General features: G+C 51.0%; 1 protein-coding gene across 2 annotated transcripts in view; it reads right to left on the minus strand.

Moving 5' to 3' along the window:
* The window catches only part of SIPA1L3 (signal induced proliferation associated 1 like 3), a 249,460-nt gene that overhangs the window by 21,995 nt on the left and 203,709 nt on the right, over window positions 1-23,756 (minus strand). For both annotated transcript variants that reach the window (XM_081516644.1, XM_081516643.1), the window contains exons 14-16: window positions 21,940-22,058; window positions 18,993-19,420; window positions 5,055-5,276 (exon numbers count right to left, since the gene is read on the minus strand). In XM_081516644.1, the coding sequence (XP_081372770.1) occupies window positions 5,055-5,276; window positions 18,993-19,420; window positions 21,940-22,058 (769 nt within the window). The remainder of the gene's footprint in view (window positions 1-5,054; window positions 5,277-18,992; window positions 19,421-21,939; window positions 22,059-23,756) is intronic.

The following is a 23,756-nucleotide window of genomic DNA, read 5'->3' on the forward strand; positions in this document are numbered from 1 at the left end:
ATGGGGATTCTCCAGGCAAGAACACTGGAGGGGGTTGCCATTTCCTCCTCCAGGGGATCTACCTGGCCCAGGGATTGAACCCGCATCTCTCGCACTGGCAGACAGATTCTTTATCACTGCACCACTGGGGAAGCCCACTTGGCAGGGGAGGTATCAGTAAAAGTAGGTAAATAAGTTATGCAAATGAGTTCTCATGCCTTGGGATAAAATTTCAGCAACAGAATTATACACAGATTTAAAAAAAAAAAAACATGCTTAGGCTCAAATACTTTAGCTGGAAGTAAAGACAATGTTTTCTGGAAAACCAGGTTAGGTGACTCAGAAGTGTCTCTAACAATGACAAAGATATTTCCAAAATGCTCGGCCAGAGTTTGAATAAAGCAGCTTTCTTAAAAGCGTGTGGATAAAAGCATTAATTCTAAGTTAACATATTACTTAAAGCACGTGATTTTAAAAATGTATCTGTAACCAAATTAATAAATATAAGAAACCACAAAACTATTCTGTGTCCCCCAGTATTTTATATATTTAGTTTACATATTTTTATGCAATGCTTGGCTTTCTTTGGCTCTCATGGTGGGAAAAGGGGGGCTGCTGTTTGTTTTCGGCTATCACCTATCCAGGTATATTTTTTTTCCAGCCATGCCACGGTGGCATGTAGGATCTTAGTTCCCTGACCAGGGATCAAACCTGTGCCCCTGCAGTGGAAGTGTGGAGTCCTAACCACTGGACCGCCAGGGAAGTCTGCCAGGCATATTTTCTGAGCGCCTACTACATACCTTGTCCTGGATGGGGCTCAGGTGGGTCTGCTGTCCCAGTACCCAGTACAGCGGGTTGACAGGGAAGAACTGAATCTCTAGCAAATGACGGTGTGATGTGCTCTGGACAGAGGCCAAGCAGGGGAAGAAGTGTGGGGTCCATAGGATGGATGAGCCTGGTGTGGGGTTTGGAAGAGTTTCTCTGAGGATGGCAGGTCTGTGTGAGATCTGAGGGCTGGTGTTATGGGTCTCCTCTGAATGATACATTGAAGTCCCAACCTCTAGAATCTCAGAATTTGGCCTGATGAGGAAATGGTGTCTTTCCAGAGGTAATCAAGGTAAAGTCAAAGTGTTACTCGCTCAGTCGTGTCCAACTTTTTGGGACACCATGGACTGTGTAGCCTGCCAGCTCTTCTGTCTATGGGATTCTCCACGCATGAATAATGGAGTGGGTTGCCATTTCCTTTTCTAGGGGATCTTTCTGACTCAGGGATCAAACCCAGGTCTCCTGCATTGAAGGCAGATTCTCTACCATCTGAGCCACAAGGGAAGCCCAATCAAGGTAAAATGAGGCAATTAAGATCAATCCTAATCTAACGACTGGTGTCCTTACAAAAACGGGAGATGTAGACACAGAGACACACACCCAGATGTATCTACATGCCAAGAAACCCCACAGGTTGCTGGTGAATCAACCAGAAGCCAGGAGAGAGGCGTGGTACAGACACTTCCTCTCAGCTCGTGGAGGGAACCAACGCCTGTTGCCACCTTGGCTCCAACCTCCAGCCTCCAGAACTCCGAGGAAAGACACTTGTGCTGTTGAGCCCCCTGGTCTGTGGTGCAAACTCCAGGTGGGCAGGACGGAGCCAGGTGGGTCGGGGGGGGCCCAGGCAGAAGGAACAGCATGCACGCTGGGGAGGCCAGGGCGCTGCCCTCGCGGAGCAGCAGAGTGGGGTCAGCAGGGCCGGACCTCCTGGCCACCCTGAAAAGTGAGGGCTTTACCGTACTATATGGGGTTACAGTGAGAATGGGGCAAGATGGGAGGCTCAGACATTCCACTCACTGATGGAGTGCCCACACAGTGTCAGGCCACACGTGTCTTGTGACCAAGACCGTCACCTGCTTTCCAGTGGAGCAACGGTCCGTGGAACAGAGACCAGGGATGGAGCGACGGCAGCAGGGACGGAAGGCTGGGGAGACCCGAACGAGGAGGTGGCACCAGACCAAGCTCCCGAATCCCACCTCGGCCACAAGACATGGAGCAAGAGCATTCTGGGAACTGGTGACAGCCACTGCAAAGGCCCTGAGGTTGGCCTGCACTTGGTGGGACTCAAGACCGAGGAGCCGGGAGAGGCCGGGTGGGTGGGATGGAGCAAGCACGGGGGAGCGTGAGAGGAAACAAGGGCAGAGGGGTGATGGGCGCGTTGTGCAGGGTCCAGGTGGGAGTCTGGGCAAAGCGCACGGTGCTCTTGTGCCTGGTACGATATATGCATTCAGGAAATGAGAGCCTTTTATCATGAGTCCTGGGAGCAGGGCAAGCCACTGGAGGTTTTAGTCAGGGGAGCGAAGGATCAAATCTAGTTTGCAGAGTGGCCCCTGGCTGTCAGCGAGGAGCGTGAAGAGGAGCATGAACCGGATTCTCGCCTTGCTTGCTTGCCCACCTCTCCAGGGATCCTGTTTCTGTCTCCTGACACCTCTCTCCCTATGAGCTCTGTCACCACACATCTGAACAGCCCCCTCCAGGTCATGAGAGAGGACGTTACAGAGAACAGCTCGGAGGAGGGCGGGACCCCCACTTGAAGAGGAGCCGTGGGCGTGGCTTTCTGGGTTCTGACCCAAGCTCCACCCCTTCCCAGCTGTGAGCCTTTGGGCCTCAGCAGTAAAGCTGGGCAAATGATAGGTCTGCCTCATGGAGCATCGGGAACAGTGACTACAGCCATGAAATTAAAAGATGCCTCCTCCTTGGAAGAAAAGCTTTGACAAACCTAGACAGCATATTAAATAGCAAAGACATCACTTTGCTGACAAAGGTCCGTCTAGTCAAAAATCACTAGAAATGATTTTTCTAGTAGTCATTTATGGGTGTGAGAGTTAGACCATAAAGAAGGCTGAGCATCAAAGAATGTGATGATGCTTTCCAACTGTGGTGCTGGAGAAGACTCTTGAGGGTCCCTTGGACTGCAAGGAGATCAAACCAGTCAATGCTAAAGGAAATCAGCACTGAATATTCACTGGAAGGACTGACGCTGAAGCTGAAACTCTGATACTTTGGCGGCTGGATGCGAACAGCCAACTCACTGGGAAAGACCCTGATGCTTGGAAAGATTGAGGGCAGGATGAGAAGGAGTTGACAGGGGATGAGATGGTTGGATGGCATCACCAACTCAATGGATGTGAGTTTGAGCAGACTCCACGAGATGGTGAAGCCTGGTGTGCTGCAGTCCGTGGGGTCGCAGAGTCGGAAATGAATGACTGATTCAACAAAAAACAACTCATGGAAGGGTTGTTGAGAAGGATTCAGTGCATCAATTCATGGACTAGAGATCAGCACCAAAACTGGCACGTGGTGAGTACTGGATAAATTTTTAGTATCATCATACTGTTTAACTTCAAAAATTGGCACTTCCCTGGTGGTCCAGTGCTTAAGACTCCACACTTTCAATGCAGGGGGCATGGGTTTGATCCCAGGTTGGGGAACTAAGATCCCACGTGCTGCACAGTGCAGCCAAATTAAAATAAATAAAACCTCCAAATTCAAAGAACCATTTTTTAACTGACCTCTCCTCTCCTCTCTTTGGTTTCAGAGCAAAATGCCCCAAACCAGCTGTCTCCCGTTATGCCCTGGCTTCTCTCTGGCATCTTCCAGTCACCTCTGTGAGGCTCAACCCCATGCTCACTTCCCCGACTGCTCCCAGTTGTCACCCCTGGGCTCCCAGACCCCACATTCGTCTGAGCTCCTCCTTCACTGGCTCCTCCTCCTAGTATGAACAGTGAGGGATCTCAGGCAGAGGCTTACATCCCCCTCCTCTCCAGCCTTTATGCTGACAATACTCCCATTCTCTCCAGCCTGACCTCTCCCCGGAGCGCCAGACTCCTTACCCGACTGCCTCCTCCATGTCTATCGCGCATCACAAAAGTAATCCGACCGTGGGCTTTCCTGGTGGTTCGGTGGCTAAGAATCTGCCTGCCAATGCAGGGGACACTTGTTCAATCCCTGGTCTGGGAAGATCCCACGTGCCTCAGGGTTACTGAGCCTGTACCCTAGAGCCTGCAAGCTGCAACTATTGAAGCCCATGTGCCACAGAGCCTGTGCTCCAACAGGAGAGGCACAGCAATGAGAAGTCTGTGCACCACAACTAGAGTAGCCCCTGCTCATTGCAACTAGAGAAAGCCCTCGTGCAGCAACCAAGACCCAGTGCAGCCAAAAAAAAAAAAAAAGGGTAACCTGTCCAGGCCTAAGCTCTGGAGCTCCCCACTTGGAGATAACCACGGTCTACAGGTCGTTCCACAGTTCCAACCCTGAGCTCGCTCCCCACTCAGTCCCCATCTCAGCTCAAGGAGAGTCTGCCCATCCTTCAGACTGAAAGACCTGGTATCACCTTCCACCTTGCTCTTTCTCTCACACCACATCCGATCTGCCAGTGGAACCTGCTGGCTCCCGTTTCAGAGAATCTATCCCAAAGCTGCTTCCTTCCTCCCCAGCTTCCATCCACCCCAGGCCTCTTGTGTCCTGCCTGGACCATCAAACCAGCGCCCCCTGGTCTCCTGGCCCCTTGCAGGCCATGCTCCACATGCAGCCACAGGGGCCTTGTGAACACCCAACTTAGGTCTGTCCCCCGCTGTTCCAGACCCTTGTGTGGTTCCCCCTGACTGATAGCAGACGCCCAGGCCCTTATCTGGGGCCCATAGAACCCTCCACGGTCTGTGCTCATTGCCTCTCTGACCTCATGGGCTCACATAGCCCCAGCCACACTGGCCTTCCCCCCGCACAGACCAAGCCTGCTCCTGCCTCAGGGTCTGTCAGTTGCTGTTCCCTTGGCCTGGAAGGTTCTTCATCCAGATGTGTCACAATGCTAGCCACCATCTGACTCTGCACACTTTTCTTAGTCACCCTATGTGCTGTCCGTCTCCCCAACCAGCAGGGCCCCCTGGAGGGCAGGGACCCTGTCTGCCTGTGTGAAGTTGTATGCCCAGTGTGTAGACCGGCATGGTGACTAACATATGAGGGAGCGAGGGGTCACTCTCCCCCCCGCCCCGAGATGCCAAGCTTGGCTCACCAGGTGCCCAGGCACTTACTTCTTTGGGTCAGTGAAGGGGAGTGGCCGTGGCGGGGGCTCGTCCATCCTCTTCCACCCCGTGGGGTGCTTGTTGCGCACGGGCTGCTTGGAGAAGAAGGACTTGGGGACAGAGGTGGAGAGCTGGAAGGCGCTGGGCTGGGCCAGCTGTGAGGGCTGCGGGGTCTCGGTGCTGGCTGTCTTGTGAACCTGAGCGGGGTAGCCGGCCCTTGAGCCCATGTCGCTGCAATGTAAAAATTAGAGAAGTAAAACAGTTCTGTCTCACTTTTCGAAAAGTCAATCTGTTTAAGTTTACTCTTGGGACACAAACAAAAAAAAAAGTTCATTCACACAGGAGAGATACTGCTGTGAAAAATTCTAATACATAGATGTCTTCGTGGAGAAAAGGTAACGCTGCCTTCATAGCCCCCATCCCCTCCCAGGGATGTCCTCCTAGCACAGTTTGTACCTCTATGGGTATCTAAAAAAGTCACGCTCTGTGGGTGGATGATTCCCCACCCCCCGGAGATTCCTTGTCTCCTGAGCACAACCTACACAGCTGAAGGTGGGGGTCCCGCCGACCCATTTCTGGAGGTAACCATGATTTACAGTTCACTCTATTTCTTTCTTAACCCCTTCCTATGGTTAAAACACACATGTTGGGAATTCCCTGGTGGTCCAGTGGTTAGGACTCGCCTTCACTGCTGAGGCCCTGGGTTCGATCCCTGGCCAGGGAACTAAAATCCCACAAGCAGCACAGCATGGCTAAAAAAAAAAATAAGAAAGAAAGAAAAAGAAAAACAGACAAAAAGAAAAAGAAAAACAGACAAAAAGAAAAATGTGTATACAACTGGAAAACAGGAGCCTTTTTTTTTTTGAAGGTTGTGAGAATTACGTTTTCATATACTGAGACTGTGCTAATAAATTGTTCCGTAACTTATTTTTGTTAAACTTATGCCTTGCCACATAGTGTCTTCACTCAAATATTTTTTGAGCACTAATACACATCAGACACCACTCCAGCTGATCTAATCTAAAACCACAGCTCGATATTCCAAATGCTGGATTCCTGTGGAGTTAATACTACAATGAACCTCATGTGGTTAATTAGGACCCAACTCTTGGGGACCCAACTGCTGATCCCACTGAAGCAAATCAGCTTTTAAAACTTTAAAATAAAATTCTAATTCCACTTCAAGTAAGAGGTCTTTAATGGGGAAATTAATGTCCCTGGAGTACAAGTTAATAAAAACTTACTGAAGGTCAATTTAGCAAAATTAAAGGGTGGGACTTCTGACTAGGGATGAATGAGAGGACTGGCAAATTCTCTCCCCACCAAGCACAAAATCAACAAAAACAACCGCTTCAGGACTCTGGAAATTGACTGAGGACATGCAACAATCCAAGTATTGTTTATTTTCTTGAAAAACTGAACTTCAGGGCAAGAACAGAGGGAATCTGACGTTTTAGCCTGGGGCTCCTCCCATCCCCCTGCCCAGCTCAAAGAACAAGCAAGTTCTGCCACCATAGAACCTCACTGAGGGTTCCAAGGAGAAGAGAAAAAGGGGCAGAAGAAAGGTTTGTAGGAATAATGGCTAAAAGCTTCTCAAACTGGACAAAAAAACATTCATCTACACATCTAAGAAACTCAACAAATCCCCACCAGGATAAACACAAAGACTTCATCCAGAAAAATGAGTGAAAGTCAAGCACTAAGATAAAACCTCTGAAAGCACCAAGAGAAAAAGATTCATCATATACAGAGGAAATCAATACAATTAACTGCTGACCTGTCATTTGAACCAATGGAAGTGTGTGTTAGTTGCTCAGTCGTGCCCAACTCTTTGCGACCCCATGGACTGCAGCCCACCAGGTGCCTGTATTCATGAGATTTTCCAGACAAGGATACTGGAGTGGGTTGCCAAGAATGGGGTGGTATTTTCAAGGTGCTGAGAGAAAAAACCTTCAACCAAGACTTCTATGTCCAGCAAAACTATCCTTCATAGATGAAGGCAAAATAAAGATGTCCCCAGATAAACACACTCAGAGAATTCATTGCTAGTACATCTGCCTAATAACTAATAATTCCTTGGGCTGAAAGGAAATGACTGCAGGTGATGACCCGAATCCACATGGAGAAGTGAAGGGTCCAAGATGGTAAGTTTCTGGGTTAGAATAAAAGACTTCATAGAATATTTTGGAGAAGGAAATGACAATCACTCCAGTATTCTTGCATGGAAAAATCCCATGGACAGAGGAGCCTGGTGGGCTATAGACACAGGGTCACAAAGAGTTGGACACAACTGAGCAGCAGCATATTTAGGTTTTATTTCTTCTCTAACTTCTAAAGTTACATGTAAGACTGTATAAGGCAATAATAACACTATATTGTTTGATTTATAACATATATGGATGTAGAATGTATGACAGTAATAGCACAACAGAGAGGGAAAGGAATGGGGCTTTATTGGAGAAAAGTTTCTGTATTTTGTTGGTATTCAGTGAGCACTAATCTGAAATACACTGATAAGATGCATACTCTAATTAAAGTCAAGAGGAATCCAAATGGTGTACTAAAACTAATTTAACACAAAAGGCAAAAGTAAAGGAAGAACAAAGGAGTGAGAAAGACAGTAAACATAGAAAACAAAGTGCAAAATGGCGAAGGCAAATCTAATTATCATCAGTAACTTCATTAAATGTGAATACTGAAACATCCCAATCCTAAGGCAGACTGTCAGAATGGATTTTAAAATGCAAGCTCTGACTGACTTATATATACTTTCTATAATTTAGCAACATCTGTCAACAGGTCCAAGGTTGCACACTGGTGAGGGGCTGTCCAGGGAGTCATGGAGCATGTAACATTGGGATCGGACTTTATCTGGGGAGGTCACAAGGGCTTCCCCAAAGAGACAGTGTCTGAGCTGAACTGAAGGATGTGAGTAGTGTCAGTCTAGCATCTGACCTCCCAGAAATCCACGCCACAGAAAAGCCTGCACAAGGACATGCAGGCACATATAAGAATGGTCACTGCAATGCTGTGTGTAAACAAGAAAAAGGTGGACATGGCCTGAATTCTTACATCAGCCCAAGCATATCCATATGATCAAAAACTATGCAGCTAGTGTGAAGAATGAGGTCAACTTCTGTTTATGGATGAAGACAGATGCCTGAGCTACAGGAAGTGGAAATGAGGCATCATGTAAAGCGTGCCTTTTCTTTTTCTAAATGTACATATGTTGTTGAATGTTTATTGGGCTTTTTTGGGGGGGTCTTATGTTTGATAGACCTGGGCTGCTACAGATTTGGAGAAAAATCTCTGGAGAAGTGCACACTAACTGACTATCTCTGGAGGCAGTAATGATGGGGGAGATGAAACCACATACACAGCACAGGGGAGAAATCAAAGTGCCACCTGACAGCTCAGTCTCCTTTGAGGCAACCTTGACTTTTCCCCTTTCTTCTTCGTCAACAGAGAGCCCAGTGTGTGTGTAGCCTCCCAATTTTCCTTTTTAACATAAATGGCAGCCTATCATGAGCCTGTTCTGCACCTGCTTTGACCTTAACACGATGCCCTGGAGCTCTCTCCATGTCAGTCCACATAAAACCCTCTCCATTCAATGGCTGCAGGTGGTCCACTCTATGAATATATATTAACTGGTTTTAACCCTAACTTTTATATTTCTACAGTACATATTTCTCTACCCTGTCATCAGGCATGTTCAGCTTTTATGAGCTGGGGGAAAAAAAAAAAACAAAACAAGAGATGATAAAGAAAATAAAAGGAAGAGTGGGTCCAGTGATGAAGAATCTGCCCCCCAGTGCAGGGGACGCAGGTTCAATCCCTGGTTGGGGAGCTAAGATCTCACAAGCCACAGGGCAACTAAGCCCATGCTCTGCAACAAGAAGCCTGCATGCTGCCAACTAGACAGCCCCTGCCCCATGCCACAACTAGAGAAAGCCTGTGTGCTGCAGCAAAGACCCAGCATGGCCAAAAGGAAGAGAAAAAGAACACGCCTTCCTCTGTGTCTGCCAGCTGGCCCCATCCACTGCCCCATCCGGGACGGGTTTGCTCCCTCAGTCCGTGGCAGGCACTGAGTGTCATCCCACTCGTCATCTTGTACATGAAGGCTGGTTCTACTCATCCTCAAGGAAGGCGACCTGGCACCCAGCCCAGGGCACAATCCTGAATGGTGGATGCCACCTGTCTGGGATGGGTCAGGGGTGGGTCTATGATCTATTGTGGACAGTGAAGCATCAGGTGCGTGGGTGGACTGTCCGCTAGGTGACTTCTGGGGAAGGTTTCTTCACTAGAAAACTAACAAACATAGACCACTTGTAGTAAACGTCACCTCTTCTTCCACTTGACACCGTGACTATCTGGACAGTCACTTTGAGACTATGAGGGGAGCCAGTCTGCAGGCCGACGGAGACAGAACAAAGAAAGGGAAAGAACCTGAATCCTTGAGTCAGTAAATTCCCCAATCGCGGGGCCCTCCCTGGTGTGGGACTTCATGTTCTCAGAGGTAACAGACTTCCTGGTCCAATTGAGCTGGGACTTCTTGTTGCTTGGAGCCAAAGGCATTCCCATGACGGTCCCTGCTTTCAACCTCTACAAGCCTCAGGCATGAATGGGTGCCCCCCCACACAGCAGGGCCACAAAGAATTATTCTGAATATGCCGTGCATCTTGACCCGGCCCGCTCAGATGGGTGTCTCTTCTCACATTCCCCTTGGACTATGAGCTGCGCTGGGTGCCAAGTACAGGGTGGAATTCTTACCCCACCTGCCAATGAACAGAGTGAACACACCTTCTCTCTGAAGCACCTGCAAGGCCAGGTGCCCTCCCCAATCCTCAGCTTGAAAAACGAGGCAGCACCGCTCAGCAGATGAGAACATGGGCCATGCTGCTTACTTGACCTGGGGTTCAATCCCAGCCCTGATTGACATGCTGTGATCTTTGCTGGAGCCCCTTTCCCTCGATGAGCCTCAGTTTCCTCCTCTGAGAATTGAGGCCAACGACACACTTGCCTCACATCTGCACAAAGTGCTCAGCGTAGGCCTGGGCACTGGAACGTGCTCTTGCAGCTGCAGGTACACAGGGATGCGGTGTGTCCAGGGGCTAATGCCCGGGCTCCGGGCTCAGCCAGGGCTGGGGAGGGGACATTCTGCTCTGTACTCTCACCCCATCCTCCCCTAGAGGCTGGGCATTTACCTGTGCTGTATCTCAGGGGGAGCAGTTAAGATTTTGTTGGAGTGAAAGCTGAAAAACTGTAGGCTGGATGGAGAAACTGCACAGCTGCCTGGGAGTGCGCCATGCTCTGGTCTGTTCATCCCTGAGGAGGCTGATGGGTGGCACCGGGCGGGCAACAGGCACAAAGGGAGCTGTGCCCCTGCCTTATTTTTTTTGGCTGCACTGGGTCTTTGTTGCTGTGCATAGGTTTTCTCTAATTTCGGTGACTGTGGGCTACTCTCTAGTGGCGGTGGCTTCTCTTGTCGTAGAGCACGGGCTCTCGAGTACTCAGGTTTCAATACTTGAGACTCGCAGGCTCTAGAGTGGGGGCTCAGTAGCTGTGGAGCACAAGCTGAGTTGCCCCATAGCACGTGGAATCCTTCCAGACCAGGGATAGAACCCATGTCCCCTACACTGGCAGGTGGACTCTTACCCACTAGATCACTGGGGAAGTCCTGCCTTTGCCTTTAGGAGGAAGAGCACTGACGGAGCAGGTGGTAGTGATGGCAGTGGCCGGCGCTGAGCCTGTGTACACAGCTAGGCCCTGTTCCAAGCATCTCATAGGCATCACTTCATTTGGTTGCCCCAGCAACCCCATGAGGCAGGAAGTACCACCCTCCCTATGTTCCAAGTGGGGAAACTGAGGCCCAGAGAGATTAAATAACTTGCCTCAAATTATGCAGCTGGTTGAGGACAGAACCAGGATATAAATCCAGGCAGTCTGGCTCAAGAGATGCTCTGTTTAACTACCAACCTGTACTTTCGATGACAACGGTAGTCATGACAAATACATAACACATGAGACCCGAACCCAGCAGCAGCTGGTGTATTTGGACCAGCTATCTCTCAGGCTCTGTGTCGGCTGCTTCAAATCCATCGTGTGGGTGTATCCTCGCAGCCTTGGACCACAGAGTCTATCTTCACCTCCATTTTACAGACGAGGAAACTGAGCCCCAGAGAAACTAAGGAGCCTGGTGGAGACCACGCAGCTGGTTAGTGGTGGAGTTGTGACCTGGACACAGGTAGTCAGAGGCCAGAGCCTGGGAAATGCTGCTCACCAGATGGCACCCCACTCCAGTACTCTTGCCTGGGAAATCCCATGGACGAAGGAGACTGGTAGGCTACAGTCCATGGGGTCGCGAAGAGTTGAACACGACTAAGCGACTTCACTTTCACTTTTCACTTTGATGCACTGGAGAAGGAAATGGCAACCCACTCCAGTATTCTTGCCTGGAGAATCCCAGAGACAGAGGAGCCTGGTGGGCTGCCATCTCTGGGATCGTATGGAGTCGGACACGACTGAAGCGACTTAGCAGCAGCAGCAGCAGATACCCTCAGGGGGGCCCCTGTGGGGCCTTCTCTGCCTGGTGTCTGGCAGGGGCTTGAGAGCTGAATGAGTCCCTGCATGTGGCTGGAATGAATCAGGCTCAGTGTAGGAGCCACATGTGGCAATATTCTGCCCTTCAGCCTGGGAGCAAAAACATCAGGTCTTCAGAAAGTGGAAGCAGCAACAATATGGGGCAAAAACTCCATGGTGCAAAATCAATGGGGACTCCAACCACCACCAGCCACATCCACCCCACCTCCAACCACAGTGGCCTCTCCTCCTGCCCTCGCCCCCAGACCCAGCCAGAGGCTGAGAGCCATCACCACCCTCCTCAGGTCAGGGTCAGAGTCCTCCCGGGTCCACAGGGCCCACACCATCTGGGCTGACCCTTCTCTGCCCTCAGCAACTTCCACTCCCCCTCTCACTCACTCTGCTCTGGTCACATGGACACTATTCCTCAAACACACCAGACACACTTCCACCTCAGGGCCTTTGCACTCCCCCTGCCCCATCGCATGATCTCTGCACGGTCTCTTTCCCTGGAGCTTCTGGAGATGGCCTGAGTTCCTCTTCCCAAGCTCACCGTGACTCTCCGACTAGGTCTCTCCCCTTGACCCTGGCTTCCCAGCCTACACCAGCGGGGTGGGGCCCAGTGGACCCTGAAGGCCTCAAGTTACCTTTCAGGGCTGTGCCCCCAGGAGGGGATCCCGGAGACAAGGGCCCTGCCTGCGGAAGCAGGGCTGTGGGCTTCCTGCCTGCCTGCCCGCCCAGGAACGCCTGGCCGTGTCAGCTCCACGTGGAGCCGAGAGCCTCTTCTCGCCTCTAAACAGTGCCGACAAATTGCTCTGGAAGCCCAGGGGGCTCTGGAGCGTGTGCTGCCTTGAGAGAGGGCGGGGGGCCAGGTGGCTGCCCGCCTGGGATCGCTCAGCCCACCGCCATGCCCGCAGCAGGCGCTGGCGCCTGGCCCCGTGCCTGGAAGCCGGGCTCCCATGACGAATGTCTGGGGGGAGAGTCTGTGAAGTCACTGGAATCATCCACGGGCACAAGCTGCTACAGGCTGCAGTGGTTTCCACGGGACGGCTGGAGCGCGGAGGGAGCGGGTGGGGGGTTTGGGCATGGCGGGGCCCTTCCCTTCCCTGGCAGTCAGTCAGTCCTTGAGTTGTGCTGGCAAACTCAATCCCCACTACCCCCGAGACAGCCCACATTCCCCTGAGGAGCCCACAATGATCTTAAAACACAAGTCAGATTATGTTCTGTGGCTCCCATGTCTCTCAGAACCAAAACCCAGCATCTGACCTTGGTTGGTAAGTCTGCCAGAGCTGGGTCCCTGCCCACCATGCCAATCAGACCTCCTGCTATTCTCCCATTCGGACAGTCTAGCCAGCAGAGCATCTCTAGAACCCTGCAAATGAGTTTACCTTCAGGGCCTCGGCATCTGCTATTTCCCCTGCCTGGATCACTTCCATGCTTCCTGCAAAATATCACCTCCTCCAAGAGGCCTTCCGGGACCTCTGCCTAGCTTGGTTTTCTTCCCAGACCTTATCTCCACCTGGCATATTAACAGAACATGGCTGCTCAGCTGTCTGTCTGTCTGCCTCGCTTTCTCTCCAGGAGAGTGTCAGTTCCACAAAAGATGGACTCGACTTTGTCCCCTGCTCTGTCACCGTGTTTGGAACGGTACCTGGCACACAGTAGGTGCTTTAGAGTCAGTAAACCTAAGAATAGGGATTTCCCCTACGGTTCAGTGGTAAAGAATCTGCCTGCCAACGCAGAGGACACGAGTTCTATCACTGGGTCAGGAAGATCCCCTGGAGAAGGAGATGGCAACCCACTCTAGTATTCTTAACTGGAGAATTCCATGGACAGAGGAGCCTGGTGGGCAACAGTCCATATGGTCGCAAAGAGTCAGACAAGACTCAGACATGACTTAGTGGCTAAATGACAATAAACGTAAGAATAACATTTCTGGGGACTTCCCAGGTGGTCCAGTGGTTAAGAATCTGCTTTCCAATGCGGGGGACATGGGTTTGATCCTTGGCTGGGGAACTAAGATCCCACATACCATGGGGCAACTAAGCCCACGTGCCACAACTACTGAGTCCATGAACTCTAGAGCCCGTGTGCCACAACTAGAGAGTCCGTGCGCCACAACTAGAGAAACCCCGCGAGCTGTGCCGCAATGAAGACCCAGCACAACCAAAAAGAAGAGTAACATTCTTCTCGGGACTGCTTAGCCCCAGTCTTCTCTTCTCTCTCAAGAATCTCAAGACCTTCATCTGCAGTAGCCTCCTGACATAAGCAGTCACCAGCACTGTCCTGGACCTCTGTCTCCTCCCTTTTTACATCCTGGCAGTACCACTGCTGACACATCCACAGCTGCTTTGCCCTCTGGTCCAGGCCCCCTTCCTCCCTTCTCACTGATGTCTCAGCCTCAGACCCATCCCTGACACTTCTCCTCCAATCTTGCCTCCAGCACCATCTTTCAAAACATCTATCTGCCTGTATCATCCTTTCTGCTGAAACCCTTCTTTGCTGCCCACAGCTCTTAGGACTAAGTCCAAACTCTGTACTGTGGCTGACAGGGCCTTGCGTGGTCTGGCCCCTGCCAACCTCCCTAACTTCCTATCAGCTGCCCTCCCTATTTCCATCTTTGAGCCAAGGGGCCTGTGACCTGCTGGCATCCACCCTCCTCCCCACCCCAGGCCCTTTGCACATGCTATTTCTGCTCATAGGGACACTTTCTCCATACATCATCTTTCCTTTTTCTCTTAAACAAAATTGTAAAATAGCCCACATATAGCAAAGTGTACAAAACATATATGTACAATTTAACAAACAGTTACAAAGCAAACGCCCACGTAACTGCATCAAGATGAAATCATCAGTTCCCCAGAAACTACTTCACCTGCTCCCTCTTCCTTAACCCTCTCGTCCTCGGAAGAAATGACTCCTCCTCAGGAAAATTATCCCTTCCTGCTACCCCCTACCAATCCCGTTAGATCAGACACTCCTCCAGCCATGTACCACATCCCCTCAGATCCCAGGAGGTTTGCACTGCAGGCACTCCCCTAGCATAATTCACTCATTGCTTTTGTAATTATTTGCCTGTTGTCTTCCCCAGCACCCTGTCTGTTCCAGGAGACCTGTGCATACATTTGGTGCCTGCTACGTGAATGAGCAAGAAGTGCTGGGCTACAAAGGCCCCGGAAGCAGATACACGGGCAGCCACGGAGTGCTCCACAGTGCCTGCCTGTGGGGAATCGACTGGGCAGCAGGCTATCATTCCGGCCCCGCCCCAGGGAATGGGCCTATGACAGCAGAAGCACAGAGCTTCTCCAAGCGAGGGGCAGTGGGGCCAGCGGCAATCAGAGGCACATGTGGGCCCCTTGAGCACAGGTGCTCAGGGACCCTCTGGGAAGACGGTGGGAAGGCCAGCGGGGTGAGGTGGGACCCGCACACCCTCTCTGTCTGGAACACTCTGCCCTCCTCATTCCCAGGAGCTCAGCCTCTTTCCTCCAGGGAAGCTCCCCCCATACTGGGTCCGGCCCCTCCTCTGGGCTCCCACAACCCAAGGGCTTCCTCACCCTGGCCATGACCACTATGGGCTGTCACTGGAGGTGGATCTGTTGCCCGCATTGACTGAACACTAATGGCTCTGTCCCTAAATAGATGCTGATGCTCAGGTTGTCAGGACAGAGTCAGGCTTTGAGTCTGCGACAGCCTCAGGGCTTTAGGGACAGTCAGGGCCTCAGCTGGGCTTCCCAGGTGTCTCAGTGGTAAAGAATCTGCTTGCCAATGTAGGAGACGTAGGTTCAATTCCTGGGTCAGGAAGATCCCCTGAAAAATGGAATGGCTAGCTACTCCAGTATTCCTGCCTGGAGAATCCCATGGACAGAAAGAGCCTGGTGAGCTATAGTCCATGGAGTCGCAGAGAGTTGGACATGACTTAGCAATTAAGCACGCACTCAGGGTCTTAGTTAGGGATAGAATCAGGGCCGTGGTTAGGGACAGCTTCAGGCTATTAGTGACAGGGTCAAGTTTTAGTTAGGGGCAGTTTGGGACATCAGTTAGCAATAGCTCAGGTCCTTAGTTAGGGACAGTGTCAGGACCTTAATGACAGCATCAGGGCATCAGCTAGGGACAGTAACTGGGCCCCCATTGTACAGATGAGGAAACTGAGGCCCAGAGAGGTTCAGTCATTTGTCCAAGGCCACACAGCCAAGACAAGGCAGAGGCAGAGCTCAAACCCCAGTGGGCTGACTCTGCAGTCCACAGTCTCATTGACTGTGAATACATTTGTTTCTTTAAATCAATTCATTTAATTTTCCTTAACTTGTCCAAGGCAGTATCTGTAAAATCAGGGGATGGGTTGATAACACTTTTCCTAATATCCATTTTAAATAAAACATTTTCCTCCTCGCACCACCCAAATTACCTTGAGCACCCCATTTTGGGAAAGGCTGCTCCACACTAAAGCCTGGTTGCCTAGGAGAAAACTTCAGGAAGCAGCTTTAATGAGTAGATAAGAATGATTTGCAATTAGCATCAATTGTCTGCATGCAAATTAAAGCTCCCAACCACAGGGTCCTCTTTTGAAGCAGTGCCTCTCCCATTTTACTCCCTTCATTTCTGGGTTCAGCAAATCCTTCTCTCAGACACAGGGTAATTTTATACCCACTCCTCCTGCCTCAGCCACGGTCTACTCCCCAGCACTGCTGCTTTTATAGCACACATTTCAAAAACCTTCAGCTACTCAGCTTTACTACTACAGGCCTGTGCCCAGCAGGGGAGGCCTGGGCACCCCATGGCAGCGAGTCCCTCTTGGTGGGTGCCCTTAGACATGTCTCAGTGATGACCTGATTCTAGTCTGTCTCCCTCAGTGGATGGTGGGTGAGGGGAGGGCTAGGTGTCTCATCTGAATTTGCTTGTCCCTTCTCCTCAGCTCTCAGCCTAGAACCTTGGACAAAACAAGTCCCTGAGAGATATTTGTGAATGAAATGAATGGGTAGATAAATGAATGAAGGAGCTGTTCAAAAGAGCCCGAGAGTTCAAATGACTCAGATCTATCTATCTAGGGACTTTCCTGGTAGTCCAGTGATTAAGATTCTGCCTTGCAATGCAGGAGATGTGGGTTTGACCCCTGGTCTGGGAACTAAGATCCCATGTGTCGAGGTGCAACTAAGCCCGTGTGCCACTACTACTGAGCCCATGTGCCTCAACTGGAGAGCTCCAGCACTCTGGAGCCCGAGGACCTCAACGAAAGATAATGTGTGCTGCAACTAAGACCTGACACAGCCAGTAAATAAAAAAAAGAGGTTTGTCTAGTGAGGCAGACTGTGACAGAGACTTAAGTCCCCGGGAGAACCTTCCTCTCCACACTCACCTTTCTCCTGGCTCCTGACTCCAGCAGGACCGGGGCCAGGGTGAGGGACAGCACTGACACAGGGGCACTCTCGGACATGGAGGTTTCCAAATCGGCCAGAGTGTCAGGAACCCCTTGGTCTGAGAATATAGTTATACTTGAACCTCTAAGCTCCAGGACCCTCAGACTACTGTATATTTTTCTTTCCAGCCAACGCCAGTCTCTCAAACACTGGCTTTTGAGCAACGAGCAGCAGAACCCGAGTTTGCTGAGAACAGAACCACGGCGAGGTCATGCGATCCTTGAAGGAGCAGCACTCAAACGTTCTGAATGGACTAGATTGGACTAAAGGACTTCGCACCATCACACTAAGAACTTCGAGGGAGATTTTTGCTCCATCTTTTTAAAAAAAATTTTTAATGAAAAAAAAATTTTTTTTGACCATCTCTTGTGGCCTATGGGATCTAGTTCCCTGACCAGGGATCCAACCTGTGCCCCTTGCATTTGAAGCAGTCTTAACCACTGGAGCACCAGAGAAGTACTGCTTCACCTTTAAAAATAAAAACAGACATTTCTATACAGACCAAGACCCAGGTCCATTGGGGATTGTGGTCAAGGAGGTCCGAGGCCACTGCCAGGCACATGTGTTCTGTGTGGAGGGAAGCACAGGTCTGGAGACTGGCCAAGGCGTCAGGAAGCCAAGGGAGATGAAGATCCCTAATGGGGTCCTGGCCCCTGCTTGGGTGTGGCCAGGGCAGGGAAGGGAGGCATCCACACTGTGGACCTGGGAAGGTGGACCCACACTTAAGGCCGCAGACCTTGGAGGGCCCCTGGATCAGGGTGAGTCCTGTGACGGCAGAATGACTGTTTTGGGAGGCACTTCATGGCTTCCATCAGATTCTCAAAGTGCATGCGGTGCACGGGCTTCCCAGGTGGCGCTACTGGTAAAGAACCCACCTGCCAATGCAGGAGACTTAAGAGAGACATGAGTTGGATCCCTGGGTCAGGAAGATCCCCTTGAGGAGGGCATGGCAATCCGCTCCAGTATTCTTGCCTGGAGAATCTCATGGACAGAGGAGCCTGGCGGGCTCCAGTACACGGGGTCACAGAGAGTCAGACACCAATGAAGCTACTGAGCACGCACGCACGCCCATGCGGTGTAGACTCCAGGTTGTTGGTTAGTCAGTGCCTGTTCACTCTCACTTATTCCCCTGTCTGCCTCTCTACTGGGGGTTCTCAAAGCACGGTCTGGGGACCAGACCAACACAGAACTCTGTACAAATATACATTCGTAGGCCCCGCCCAGTAGGTTAGGGGAATGTGTGTTGAACAGCCCTCCAGTGGAGATCATCTGGGGTCCACACTGCCTTTTACTATGGAGGCTGGAAGGCTAAGCCAAGATTCCCCAGACTTCCTTGCAGCTAACATGGCCAGGTGACATTGCCCATGGAAGGGGTTCTGGGAAAGCATTCGGTTTTTCCACAGTCAGAGAGCAACACGGATGCTGCCATCTTCCCTCTGTTCTCTGCCCCCAGGCCTCCCAGGGGCACCACAGCCATCTGGAGACCAGGAAGTCACAGCCAGTACGAGGATGACGACGGAGCAGGAAGTCACAGGGTGCCAGGCCTCAAGGCCCTCCCTGGACTTCCCAATGGGGAACTGTTAAATCTCTATTTGTTCAAGCCTCTGTGGGTCTGGTTTTCTATTACCTTCAGCCAAATCCATGCCTAATAGAAACAGTGTGTGACTCCCAGCAGGCATAAAAACTACTGGTCTTGGGAAAGAGAAAAAGAAAAGAGACTGAGGGTCAGAGTGGACCAGAGACAGTCAGGGATTCTCCTTCTTCTACTGGGATCCTTAAAGGCCAGTGGATGGGCAGCCAGGGGTGGTCCATGGTATCCCAGATCTGCAAGCAAACTAATGTGTGAGCACACCCATCTGTGAGCACATTTCTGGGGAGGGGAGCTCCACCATCAGGACTGTGGGGGAAGGTGGTCAGGACCCCTTAAGAACCTGGGCTAGATTTGGAGCCTTACCTGGACTGCCTGGATGGGTCACGGCTGCCCCCGGCCAGGCCTGTTGGGGTGCTGGAGCCTGAGGAGTACAGCTTCGGTCGGTAGCCCTTGTTCTGTCCAGTGACGCCTGGGGCGGGTGAGACCTCCCGCCGCCGGTCTGCATGGTGAGACCGCCCGGTGGCCTCGCGCCCACCCCCGCAGAGGCCCATGCTTCCTGGGGGCTTGTGCGGCTTGGCTGGTCGAGGTGTCTTGGCCAGAGACATGCAACTGGGGCTGGAGGTGTAGAGGGTGGTGTCGATGCCACTGTCGCTAGAGCCGCCCTTGGAGAGAGGGTCTTGCTCTGGCTCCAGGGGGTCCAGGGGGTCGAACCAACGGTCATCGCTGTGGCTGCTGGAAGCATTGCTGGAGAGGGTGTTGCTGCTGGAATGACTGGAGTACTGGGGCTCCCCCTGGAAGGCAGGAGAACTATATCATCATTCCTAGACCACAGGCGGTGGGGGGCAACCTACCCTCCCACTGGGGTTCGCCTCACATCTGAGTGTGAACCCTGGAGTCAGACAGCTTTGAACTCTGGCTCTCTGACTTACTGACCTTGGTACCTCAGGCCACTGAGTGAACTTCCCTGTGCCTCAGTTTCCACATCTGTGAAATGGGCTGATAATAACCCTGCTTCATGGGGTGGCTCAGAGGGATAAATGACACTGCCTACATAACGTGCTGCCATCAAAAAGCTCAGTGTGTCTGGAACTGAGCTCCTGGCCTTCCCTCCTGAATTCGCCTCTTCCTTGTCTCCTAAGGGCACCTCCGTCCTTTCGGCTGTCCTTACCCAAGAGCTGTGGAGTCACTCTGGACCTTGCTTTTGCTCTCACACCTATATCTAGTCCAACAGCAAATCTTGTTGCCCGTGTCTTCAAAACAGATCCAAACCTGCCAGCTTGCCTCCCTTCAGGACTCCACCCCGGTCTTGTCCGCCACTGCTTCCTGCTGGATGATGGCAGCAGCCTCTTCCCGTCTCCCTACTGCTGTCTGTCTCCTCTCATCCCCGGCCTGCAGCCTTGCCCTACATGCAGCCAGAGACAGGCTGTGAACACGCATGTCCCTTCGCGTCCGTTCTCTGCTCAGAACCCTCCTTCTCACTTGGGAAAAGCCAGAGTCCTCCCCATGGCCTCTGGGGCCCTGTATGATCTGGCTCTGGGTTCCAGTCTCTAACTTCATCTCCTTCTTCCTCTCTCTAGATGACTCCGTCTCAGCCACACTGACCTCACTGTTCTGAGCACGCCAGGCGCACTGTTCTCTCAGGGCCTTTGCACTTGCTGTTTCCTCTGCTTGCAATGCATTTCCCTCAGATGATTTTCACGGGTTGCCTCTTACTTCAAGGTTTTGTTTATAGGTCACCTCCTCGAAGGCCTTCTCTGACCACCTCATCCTAAAGCAGCTGTGCCTGACACTCTCTTCTCCCTTAACTGGACTTTTTCTTTCACAGTAAGAATCAGTTCTTACCATTATATAATGAATCTGTTTCTCTGCTGACTGCTTGTTGCCCACATTGGAATGTCAGCTTTGTGAGCACGGGGGCTCATCTGTCCTCTTCATCCCTGGGGTCCCAGGACCTGGACCATGGTACATGCTCATCACTCACTCACTGAATGAATGGATGTGAAGAGACTGCCAAGTTCTCAGTCTCCTCCTGGGCACACAGGACTATATCCCCCAGCTCCCCTTGCAGTGATGCGTGGCCACATGACAGCATCCTGGCCAACGTAACACTATAGGTGCACATCACTTATGCCATTTGTCTAGGTCTGAGCCAAAAAAGGTCCTTTCTCCCTCCTCCCTCACCTGCTGGAAAGAGGAAGGGACCCAGTAGAGGGCTCTGGTGCCCCGAGGAACCGCTACAAGAGGAAGCGAGCCTGGGCTCCTGAATTCTGCGGAAACTGACTCACTGAACACCCACAATGAACTGCTGCATTAGAGGGGAATAAACTTCTCTTGTGTGAGGTCACTAGGACCTGGGGACTGTCTGTTACGGCAGTTTGTTGTTCATTCGCTCAGTCATGTCCGACTCTCGTGAACCCGTGGACTGTAGCCTGCCAGGCTCTGCTGTCCATGGGATTTTCCAGGTAAGGATACTGGAGTGGGGTGCCATTTCCTCCTCCAGGGGATCTTCCCAACCCAAGGATCGAACTCACGTCTCCTGCATTGGCAGGAGGATTCTTTACCCTGAGCCACCTGGAAAACAGCTAACCTATTGCTTAAGATTGAACAGTCTGTGTCCCCCAACATGCATACACTGAATTCTAATCTCCGATGGGAAGGTATTAGGAGGGAGGGCCTTTGGAAAGTGATTAGGTTATGAGGTTGGAGCCCTCATGAATGAGATTACAAACCCCTATATATTTTCACATATTTATCCTATATGTTTATATAGTCCTCATGAAGGGGGTTATAAAATCCATATGTATGTGTATTTATAGCCTTATAAAAGAGATCACAAAGAGCTCCCTTCACACATGAGGTGAGGCGAAGGCTGTTCATGAAACAGGAAGCAGGTTCTCATCAGACACTGAATCTGCCTGCGCCTCAGCCTTGGACTTCCCAGCCTCCAGAACTGGGAGAAATCAGTAACTGTTGTTTATCAGTCACCCAGTCTGCGGTGTTTTAGTTAGGGCAGCCCAAGCTGGTGAAGACACCCACCACAGCTGATGGAATGAGGAAATCATGGCTTGAAGGGGTGAGTGATTTGCTCAAGATGAGATGGATGGTGGGGGCGAGAGCCAGGATGCACCACTGGGCTGGGTCTAATTCCAGACCAGGCATTTAGCCCCTCTGCTGGAGTGGCAGGGGGCGGAGGAGGAGCACGCCCAGGTGAAGCTGTGAAGCCGTCCAGGCGTCGGCAGCCAGGGCGGGACAGGCAGCTGGCTCCCACGGCCCTGGCTCCCCAGGGTTGGCAGGCGGGGCCCAGACTCACCTTGGAATGCCTGTTGGGGGAATCTTTGCCTGCTGCGTCCTGCCTGGAGGCGTGCTTGCTCCCGTTGCTTCCAGCCATGGCTGAGAGCCGGGCCTGGGCGGGCACATGCCACAAAGGCTCTGCAGTGCAAGAGGAGACACACCGGCGGTCAGAAGTGACTCAGGCCTTCACCTGGAGAATCTGGCACTACATGTGGTTTTGATGGTTCCATCCCTCCGCCACCTTGTCTACTCAGCTTGTGACCATGACACGGTCATGACCCCCATCCACTCAGGTCTTAGCGTCTAGCAACACTCATGAACAGAGTATTTACTGAGCACTTACTAAGTGCCAGGCACCATGCCAGTGCTTTGCATGGCTTATTAACTTAGTGAAGCCTTATTATAACAACCCTCCATCCGCAAAGGAGGTTGAGCACATTTTCGTCCTTCTTGGCCACCTGGATTTTCTATTTGATAAATTATTTGTCCACGCTCTTTACAAATTTTTCTATGGAACTGACCACTTTCTGGTGAGCAGGGTTCTTTTTTGTTTTTCTGTTGGCCACATCACATGGCATACGGGATCTTAGTTCCCTGATCAGGGATTGAACCACTCCCCCCTCCACACTTCCTCCCCCATTGCAGTGGTGGTGCAAGTCTTACTGGACCACCAGGGAAGTCCCTGAACAGGGTTCTTTATATATGCAAGGTAGCATCCCTTTGTTGGTTAACCATGCACAATTTTTTCGGTTAAATGGAAGCAGAATCGTAACAAGCACTGTCTGACAATTTTTCTCTCACTTTACAGATAAATACACTGAACACTTGCTTTTTGCTGTGTGTCTTCATGATACACGTTCACATAACTGAACTGGAAGTTATCTTATTTTTAACAGCTGTAGAGTTTTCCATCATTGAACGGACATCAATTATTTAACCAGTTTCCTACTGATGGATATTCAGGTTATTTTCAATTTTTCTTAACATGTTGGTGGCCTTTTCTCTACATTCAACTTTGAGCAAATGTGGAATTGTGTCTGGGACAGAATTCTCCAAGTGAAATGGCTGGTTCAAAGGTGAAACAGGTTGAAAATCATGATGGCTGCTATGGGTGTAAATTAGTCTAAACTCCCAAGGCTGGTCAACGTGTCTGAACGGAGCATCAGATCTTAAAAAAAACACACCACCTCTGGGAAGAATGGATACATGTATATGGCTGAGTCTCTCTGCTGTCGACCTGAAACTATCACATCATTGTTCCTTTTTAAAAAAGTTCTTGACTTTTGGCTGCGCTTCACTGCTGCATGCAGGCTTTATCTAGTTGCAGCGAGCAGGGGCTACTCTCTAGTTGTGGTGCGTGGGCTTCTCATTGCAGTGGCTTCTCTTTTAGAGCATGGGCTCTAGAGTGTGGGCTTCAGTAGCTTTGGCATACGGCTTTAGTGCCCTCTTGGCATGTGGGATCTTCACAGATCAGGGATCGAACCCGTGTCTCCTGCACTGGCAGGTGGATTCTTTACCACTGAGCCACCAGGAAGTCCCTATTAAAACACTGTTAATTGGCTATACTCCAATATAAAATAAAAAGTTTAACACACATACATACACACAATCTAAATGGAAGGCTAATTAATATCTATCAAACTTACAAACGCACAATGCGCTAACAGAGGACCCAAACCCCGGTGGTCTAACCCCAGAGCTCACACTTTCGATCAGTGCTGTAGTTAAAATACTGATAATAATGATAATTATCACTAAGCACATGTTCTGTGTCCAGTACTACCATAAGCGCTCTGCCTGCATTACCCTGCTATAACTACCCAGTGATACTATGAG

The sequence above is a fragment of the Giraffa tippelskirchi genome, chromosome 7 (genome assembly GCF_054371585.1).
Source record: "Giraffa tippelskirchi isolate mGirTip1 chromosome 7, T2T-mGirTip1v1.2.pri, whole genome shotgun sequence".
NCBI lineage: Eukaryota > Metazoa > Chordata > Mammalia > Artiodactyla > Giraffidae > Giraffa > Giraffa tippelskirchi.